The sequence below is a fragment of the Clarias gariepinus genome, chromosome 14, assembly GCF_024256425.1.
Source record: "Clarias gariepinus isolate MV-2021 ecotype Netherlands chromosome 14, CGAR_prim_01v2, whole genome shotgun sequence".
Taxonomy (NCBI): domain Eukaryota; kingdom Metazoa; phylum Chordata; class Actinopteri; order Siluriformes; family Clariidae; genus Clarias; species Clarias gariepinus.
The window spans coordinates 382501-392184 of record NC_071113.1 but is presented as its reverse complement, the minus strand read 5'-3'; the positions used below and the strand labels follow the sequence as shown (position 1 = coordinate 392184).

Here is a 9684-nt window from a genome sequence, read left to right as displayed (position 1 = left end):
TGTGTGGGTGTTGAGACAGTATACAGATGTTGTTAGATTCCCGGCTCTTTACTTCGTGTGTTGTTGGATTTAAAAAAACATACAGACATCTGGGTTATAGTGGAATGTGAACACCTGAGCCAAGCTGAGCTGCACGTTGTGAGACCTTGTGAGCTCACTCTTCACTGTGTGTATTATTATTATTATTATTATTATTAATGTCTTCTGTAATTGTTTCAGAAAGTGGCTGGGTGTTGGGTGATGCAAGTGTGTGATTTGCAGGTGTGTGATGCACTGATGTGTGACACACGGGTGTGGTATTTGACGAACGTTTAAAGAGTGTATAAAGCCCTTTAACTTCTAGCTCTTTGTTCACATGTAAATACAGTAAAACCTCGGATTGTGAGTAACGCGGTTTGCGAGTGTTCCGCAAGACGAGCAAAGATTTTAAAAAAATTTGACTTGGAAAACGAACAAGTCTTGGTTTACGAGTACCGAATATCACGTATCATGCATGCTTCCTTTTTTTGACACAGAGCGTCACGTGATCACAACTAAGCCAACGGTTTTTCTCTCTCTTGCGCTGAGAAATTGTGGGTAATCGTCTCCCCTGCTGGGTATTAGTGCACGTCGCTTACCGGTATAATCAACATAAGTGCACGCGTTTCCGTTGTGTGCGCGCGTATGTGAAAAAAGTGGAGGAACGGTAAATGTGTAAGACGAGAAGGGGGAGAGGGGAGGGGCTCCTTACTTTAGCTTCACACACGCACACACACACACACATACACACACACACACACAGCGCATGCTCACACAAACGGAAACACTTATTTGTCTGGATTTATTTTTCCTTTTTTTTTAAGTTCAGGATAATTATTTTAATTTTTACTTATATTTTGTATTGATTATTTTTATGTATTTATTTTTTTGGGCTGTAGATTGAATAATTAAAATTTCTATTATTTCTTATAAAAGAATTATTTGATTTACAAGTGTTTTGAAATATGAGCCAGAACGATTCCAGAACGAATTATGTTTGTAATCCAAGGTTTTACTGTAATCATCACCAATCAACTGATCAGCCGTCACTCACTCACTCACACACACACACACTCACACACACACACACACACACACACACACGCAATTAAACCATATTTCTTTATTAAAGAATTAAGAAACTCCAAGCAGCATATTCATAAACAAAATAAGAGTCTCCCTCTGGTGTAATGTTACAGACTGCACTGTGATAGACTTCTTCCTTTCTTTTAATCTTTATAATGAATATCATCTGTTTGTTTGTTTGTTTTTTCCCTCCTTCAGTGTAAGGGAGTCAGGGCAGTAAAAGCAGTGAGCACACGGCTGTCCCGAGGACAAGGTCAGACATCATGGTCTCCACCACCGGGCGGCGTTTCAGGGTGTAACACAGTGTAGTATGATATCGCTTTGGTTAACATCAGAAACTACTGGAACACACACGAGATACTGGTTGCGACCGTGATTTGAAGATGCCAGCGCTGATGCCAGGACTCAGGTCTCCTCCACTCAGGAAAAGGATTGTCCTTATTCGGCTTCCGAATGTGAAAAAGTCAGCCGAGTCTTTCGGGATATCAGCGAAGATAGAGAGAGAGAGAGAGAGAGAGAGAGAGAGAGAAAGAGAGATCTACACCTGCTGTCAGATGTTTATCCTCCATCACTCGTGTTAAACATGAAGCATGGTGGAGAAAGCGCAGGTAAATAAAACACAGACTGATTCTCAGGCCGAGGTGGAAACAAAGCAAAAAACAATTACACAATAATAGAAAAGACAAGGACTTTAAGTGCAGTTACACAATTCATATTTCGGGGCAACATCGTATTGTGATGTAAAGTCAGTCGTAGCGATGAGGGGAGAGAACCTGGCGAAAAACACACCCCATCCTCTTCAAAAAAAAAAAAATCCTCACAATGACACAATCACATTTCCTTTATGTAAAACTCTACACTCATTTCCATGAAAAAAAGGAGAAGAAAAAAGGAAAACATAACATTCATCACAGCATGTACTGTTTCATACCTTTTATATTTTAGATTTGTCTTTACAGAGTTTGTGAATGATAAAATCCTTTTCATTTCTTTGCAGTTTACTCTGAAGGAAAATATCTCTGTATGTTACATATGTTACTGTTTATTGTCAAAAATATGAAAAATAAATGTTATCACTATCGTCACACAGTTCGCATTCATCAAGCAGCCAAATAAAACAGATCGGACCCAATACCACACCAGGGGGTTTTCTCGGCTTTCTGCTTCGGGTGAACCTTGTGCTCACCGGGGCTTCCAGCCCCGCTCGACCTCACATAGCCTCCACGCTAACGCTAATAGTAATGCTAACACCATCCAAAATCAAACGTCTCTTTAAAAAAATAAGCAAAAATGGAAACAGCTGAACATCCAAACAGAGACGATGCTCTCTTGGGTCTGAAGAATAACTGGGAGTTTAAAAACAGAAAAAAAAAATGTGTGCAAAACTGATTAATTAATCTTCATTATGATTCATAATGAAGTGAAATGTGTGATAATCTGGTACGAAACTGCGGAGAGACATCTTTTTTATTTCGGCACTTAGAAAACAATCACAATGATTTTGCGTCTTTATCCATAGAGAACAAAATTTACAAAGCCATTTAAACAGTCTCTTTAAAGTCCTTTTTTCAATTGTTTCTTTTTTTTATTATTTTCATTTAGTTTTTGTAACTCAACTCCAAAAATTGAGAATATTCAAAATACACTTTAACTCACTTCGCTCTTTTGTTATTTACAAGTATTTACAAGAAAAGATCTTTTTTGATGTTTTTTGTATCTATATTAAAAATCTCCTCCGCGCTTACGTGTGTGTGTATGTTTTTTTTTTTTTAGTTTGTTCTTTTTATACATTACACCCCCAGTCGTACTGCCACGGCCTGCCTCTCCCACAAGAAAGCCACCCCCTTGTGGCCTCAGATGGATGTGCTATGGGTGGGGTCAATGGCTTCGGGGATGGGTCCTCCTGGAACCGGTGGATAGGGCAGTGGCATGGGTGTCTTGCCGGGGCTCTGCCGGAAGAGACCCCCGTTGGGGGCCCTGTGTTTGCACTGGATGGAGGAGGGCATGGTGGAGCTGCCCAGGGGCAGCGGCAGTGCAGTGCCAGGCCCTGGTGCCAGTGTCCTGCCCACTCCATGGGCTTGCTCTGGCAGGAAGGTGCTCACGGAAAGAGCCGTGCCCGCGAAATCCCGGCCAGCTTCCCGTGCCGCCTGGCCCGGCTGCATGCCACCGATGTCCAGGGCAGAGATCTCGATAGATGGCCCGGGGATCTGCTTGTGCACCATGTCCTCGTCTATGAGACTGTTCATGCGCCGATGCACCTGCTCCAGGTTCACCTCCTTGTCCTGGAGAGGGCGAGAGAAGGAAGAGAGAAGGGAAGGGAGGGAGGTTTTCTGAGAACTCTGAAGCTCCACGCAATTAGTTTTCTCTTGCTTTTTTTTTCTTGTTGGTCAACGTTCCACAATTAAAGGCCCAGTGGGAATTGCCTGCATAGCATCAAATTGAAGGAGAAGTATAGAATGTGCACTTTGAAATCAAATTTGGCCAATGGACAGGAAAATGTGTTAGCTAAGCGAGACCAGGATTAGGGATCAGTGCGAAACGTGAATTAACACTAAAGCACAGGTATAAAATTAAACGGGACTCGGGGGGACTCTTATTCTGTGAAGTCTTATCATTGGCTGGACGTTAAAGCGGTTTTATTTTATTATGATTAGCCTCACGTTGGAGCCAGTGGGGATGATTTACTGAGAGCTTTTATGCTTTAGCAGTGAGTTATGATCTTGTTTATACATCATAATGATAAATGAGTACAGACTGTGATATTAGAGTGACTTCTTTCTGTAAATGCAGTGATTTATCCTCAACGTCTTCATTTATTCTCTATATCTTTAGGGCAATGTCAGTGAGATCCGTCTTCCTGCTGATCTGAGTCATGAACTCATGTACAGTTTGAACACATGATCAATCCTATTGTGGTGTTGAACCACATGCTACACATAGCGGCACCGTCACGGCCTCTCTACAGGACGCTTGACAACGCTTGAGTGTTGCTCAAACTGTAGTCTTGCATCTGGCTTCGGATCTGTATTGTTTGGGCAAAGTCTAGACGAACAATGTATATTAAAACTAAACCGAACTTTACTGAACGGTCTAACTCATACAAACTGAACAGGGTCACATGGAAAGGAACTAGGACACCCCAGTTTAGGGACGAGGATAGAATACTACTGGTGGTGTAAACACAAGTCAAAATATACTCAGCTATACTTACTGTACACACACACACACACACACACACACATGGCTTAGTCTGAGTGAGCTGGTCATACTTTATGTACAATCGATCTTTAGTCTTTTTTCACTATGGTGAACCAGGTGCCAGTTTGGTGTTAGTGCCAGTTTAATAGCGAACCTCCTAAGGAATGGTTTTGTTTGTTTTGGAGTCACGTCATTCACTGTAATTTCTTTCCCAGCAATGCAACAACAACAACAACAACAACAATGCTAAACTTCAGCATGGCTTCGCTAGCAGTTCTCCAGGTTTTAACATTCCTAAAAAGCATTTGCATTTTGAGTAAATTTTTTTAAAGTTGGTAGTCACAAACTTTTAGCTGCTGACCTGGACCTGGCTGGAATTTGGGCCGGGCTCCGAACTAGCTCCGGAACTCAGTGAGAAAGTGAAAAAGTGTATCTATTGTTGTTAAACTGAGCCAAAGCACAGAGCTGCAGCGCTGCAGAGACACCATGTGTTCTAGAGATCTGATGAACGAAACGGAAAGAGGAACGTCACTGAACTCTGGATTTTTTCATTTTGTAAATTATATAATTGTCTATTTTAAATCACACACCAGCTCCATGTCATTTGAGCTCAGGTCAACAAACTTTTGTGATTTTTTCTTGCACTTTGTAAAGGCTAGCTACTGTATAAGTTCAGCTATTTTCAATGAATGAAATCGTCTGAGGACGCTCTCAGCCTCACACACCTCAAACATTTTTCCTTTGATTTGGACTCAACAAACAGACTCTTGGACACGACCCTGTCTCCACTTTCTGATCCTTTTTTTTTTTTTTAAATATCCGTTCCTCGATCCGGTACCTGTTCAGGTCCTGTACATGTCCCTTAGCCCTAAGTGTCCTCTGCCTGTCCTGACCCGTCTCCCAGCAGGTTCCTGAGGTCTGCTCCAAACAACTTTAATCTCTGATCCACATTCTGTCTCACACACTGTCCTGATCTCCACTCGCGCTCTGCAGGCCCAGCTCCTGATATAAACCACCAAGCTCAGGGACGAGGTTCCTCTGACTTTCACAGACCTGCCGAGCACCAAGATCGATAATGTCTTGTCCTGACAATCAATAGTCCATGCAGAGTTTAAGGTGGAAATGTGTGTGTTTGTGTGTATTTTCTGTCTGGTGCAGCAAACAGAGCTTTTATTCACTTTCTAATTATCATTATTATTCCAATTGTTCATAAAGTGTGAGGTTTGGCATTGTGACTAATATTTTAATCCTAATCGAGTATGAAGGGGAAAAACATTAATACTGTGGGATGGAGAAATACCGAGGGCTTCCCAACCCTATTTATATATATATAGAAATTACTTTCATAGTTTTCATAGCAGCCTAATCCAATCAAACAACATTTGGAGCTCCAACAGAAAGTGTAAAGGTCAGCAGGTCAGGACTGAGCTCCTTCTGGCTCCTCCTCATCCTCACCATCTCGTCTCTGCCCCCGTGCTCACTGTCTAATCTTTTCCTGTGTGGTCCCATTACACACATTACTAATGCCCTGGGTCTTAGTGTGTGTGTGTGTGTGTGTGTGTGTGTGTGTGTGTGTGTGTGTGTGTGTGTGTGTGTGTAAAGCTGCACTGTAGTTGTGCCCCTGCCTTTATGCTAATTCCTGCTGTATACATCACATTCTGTAGTTACACCCACATATCTCTGGCTTCTGTGATTTACACACACACACACACACACACACACACACACACACACACACACACACACACACACACAATACTGATATTGGTTCTTGCATTTTGTGTTTGTTTTTTTTAAGCAAATATTGCTCGCTTATTCTCTAGCAGTTTAGTCGTGATTTTACGTTTCATAAATCTTTGACCTGATTGTTTTCTGCTATAGAAGGTTTATTTTAGTAAACTGCATCTTGCGTAAGTATTCAGCCCCTGAACGTCTCCACATTGTGGAAGGATAAAGCCTGGAACTGAAATGCACTGAGCTGAATCATTTTTAAACAAAACCTGGTATAAGACTGAAAAAGGAGAAATGAACAGAATTCATAAAATTATTTTTCAATAAATATGATTTACAGACAGTGATATTGTCTGCTCTGATGAACCCAAAACCTTCAGGTCTCGGTACAGAGAGCCGGCAGAACCTCCTTTGCACTGTGAAGCACGGTGGTGTGAGCATCACGCTGTGTGATTACTTTTCACCAGCTCGGGTCGGGGTTAAGAGGTGAGACAGATGGTTCTGACCCGGATCAGCAATTTAAGTCCATTTCAGATTCCAGAATAGAATAGCATAAAATTGGAGGGAAAATACAAGGGAGTGAATACTTTTGCACAAATTCAGTGTTTTGAGGACTGATGTTGGTCTAATAATCGTACCATTAAACAGAATAAAAAAGCTGTGTTTCTAAACAAACCCACTGTTTGTTTGTTTGTTTGTTTATTTGTTTGTTTTCCCCCTTGCCCCGCCCCTCATTATCGACCCAATCGGACAGCACGAGTTCTATTCTGACCTGTGTCAATAGCCTCTGTTTCATCCCAGTCTCTCTCTCTGTCTGTCCAAATGTCCTTGCTCCCCTCCGATGACGCGGTAGCAATATCATTATATCTCAATGGATCTGAAACCCTTCTCACTCTGTAATCCTTAGTAACCTGCACAAGATCATAAACATATCAAGAAGAATAAGAAAAATAGAAATTTCAACTCTCCACATTGACATTCATAACGCACTGACTGACTACGTCTGATTGCTTCAGTGGGTTCTGGCCCATGCAAGCATCCTGTCTGACCACACTTTAGTTTAAGGATCCATGTCACGCCGTCGGAGGCTGCAGCATGCACGGCTTACAGGCTGTAACGCAACGAGCGCGCTTTGGTCATCGGAGCCATGAAAATAAAAATAAACAGTGGTTTGGCCGATTTGATGGATGGAGTGATCGTTTAATTATGATGGCGGATATGAATTGTTAATAGTGAAACATGTTATATTTAATTTTGTTTTAGTTAAATAAAAAAAAAACAAATTTCCAAATCTTAGGATAAAATTTTCGAAATTCCTGTAATGACTGAGTGAAGTGGAATAAAAAGGCTGGTACAGCGCTTTCTCCAAAACAAGGCTTCAGTCTAATCATAAATCTAAACAAATCAGCACTACAGTTGCCGTATAACAAGCGCACATTAGTGCTGCATTTAAGATGAAATAGTGCCCCCTAGTGCCTGGCGGTAAAACGGGGAATGTTGACGTGACGAGCAACAAAATGATGTCCTCGTGCGATTTTTCGTATTTTAAGATGGATGGGACCAATTTTGATTTCATCAGAGCACACCTATAGCTGCGTGTACTGGAGTTCGACTAAGTCTGGGCTCGCGTCTGCGGCCGGATCCGTAAAGTAGAGTGTGGCAGTATCATCAGCCCTCCCGGCCCTGTGCTCGGTCACCTCTTTGGGCTGCTCTCGCCGGCAGTGGCTGCTGCTGCTGCTCCAGAACGTCTCGAGGGCGGCCACCAGGCAGGCCAGCACAAGCCCGGCGGCCAGCACGCAGAAGACGCCGGCGAAGCTGTGCAGTTTAAGTGAGCGCCCATCAGACGGCGCCCCCCGCTGGCTGCCCGGGTCACAGCGACCCGAACGAGGCCACCACTTCTGCTTCAACACATCCAGGTCACCCTTCTCCTGCAGCTCCAGGATCCTGAAAGAAAACAGAAAGAGCACGGTTACAGAATTCCCCCCCCAAAAAACTGAGCTGGTCGTTAGTGTGTGTGTGTGTGTGTGTGTGTGCGTGTGTGTGTGTGTCTATGTGTGTGTCTGTGTGTGTGATTGGTTGCACAAAGTCCGAAATCAGGTCACACCAAAATCAGGTCATACCTTCCAAAAGCTAGCAGGTTGTCTTCCCTGCTCCGGAGACTAGGACTGCAGTCAGAGTTTACAGTTTATGTCAGGAAAGTTTTCCACATTCAGACTCGGCTTGACTTAATTTTACGAGTGGTCCATTCAGATTATTAAGTCTTTAAGGTTGCCAGTTTATTTTTGACATAGTGCTCTCTTGGCATTTTTTCAACGGGCCATCTTCTCTAATTTGTGTTTACGCCTGAGAAATTATGAAATGGTGGATTGAAATTGAAAATTAATAAAGCAGAGATATTTTGTTTCTGTAGATCGCTATATGGTATCACAGAAAAGGAAGACACGATTAAACTTAAAGCCTTGTAAGCTCCGATGCCGTCGTGTCTGAGCGCCTGTATGTAGAGAAAACAAACAAGAGTCTAGAGCTTTCCGAATGTATTGTCTCAGAATGGCAGATTTATATATTGGAGTTTATTTATAATCCAACGTTTGAGGAAATGAGAAGCATTCAAGTTCACAATTCCAAGTCTCATAAAAATAGATTTCAGACTTGCCTCGCATCTTGTCCTTTATGAGTTCTGACCCGCATCTGTATTAATTTATGAACAAGACATCTTTCCTTAATCACCCGGGACGGTGTCTGTAAATGTTAAAGGTTTTGTTTTTTTAAGGATTTTGAACTACAGCCTCCCTGCTCCATCAGCATGAGTGGGTCCCAACATTTACTTTGGCATATTGATGGTATCATCATCAACTCAGGAAGGAAACAGTGACTCAAATTATCACTCATTAAGCTTCTTACAAAACATCAAACTGTAAGGTGGATGGGTTACAACAGCAGCAGATCACATCAGGTTCCTCTTTTGTTCCTCAGTGATCTGGAACAGGAAATCTGATATCACCCAAATGAGGATGGGTTCCTGTTGGTTCCTCCCAAGGTTGCTTGCTCATCAGAGGCAAACTGATCATTCCAGTATAAGGTTCTTTGCATTTTTTTTTTCAAATTTCTATCTATATTTTTTTTATCATGTAAAGCTGCTTTTCAACAATGACCATTGTTAAGGTGCTAAACAGATAAAATTTAATTGAAGTGAATCTAGGCCTACAGTGGGCACAGGATCACTAAAACAGTACGGCTGAAGATTAAACAATAAAATATCTTTGGTCTTTTTCCCGTCTTCATCTCCAGTGTGGCTGATCCTGTGCCCAGTGGACCTCAGACCCCAGCCTGCAGTCAGCTGATAGAGGAACGGGACTGGAACCTGATCTGGTCTTCTGTTCATTAGATTCATTCTTTTATTTGTTTTTCTTTAGAGACAAAATGTAAACAAAATGTAGAAACGTAGACGGTCTTGTAGTATGGTAACGTTTCTCCTTATGTTAATACATAGTCAAAATGAGGGGCAAGAAGTGTTATAAATATATTGATAAAAATATAATTGCAGCTTATACACATTGAATGAGCTGTTGTGTTTTATTCCTATAATAATAATAATAATAATAATAATAATAATAATTATTATTATTATTATTATTATTATTATTATTATTA

General features: G+C 41.7%; 1 protein-coding gene across 2 annotated transcripts in view; it reads right to left on the bottom strand.

Moving 5' to 3' along the window:
• Positions 1–1126: 1126 nt before the first annotated feature.
• Positions 1127–9684, bottom strand: part of LOC128541351 (glutamate receptor ionotropic, delta-1-like) — a 299238-nt gene continuing 290680 nt past the window's right edge. Inside the window, exons 15-17 of one of the 2 annotated variants that reach the window (XM_053511727.1) lie at positions 7731–7977; positions 6806–6944; positions 1127–3386 (exon numbers count right to left, since the gene is read on the bottom strand). In XM_053511727.1, the coding sequence (XP_053367702.1) occupies positions 2983–3386; positions 6806–6944; positions 7731–7977 (790 nt within the window). In that variant the 3' untranslated portion in view covers positions 1127–2982. The remainder of the gene's footprint in view (positions 3387–6805; positions 6945–7730; positions 7978–9684) is intronic. The other variant, XM_053511728.1, reaches the window with a different exon arrangement.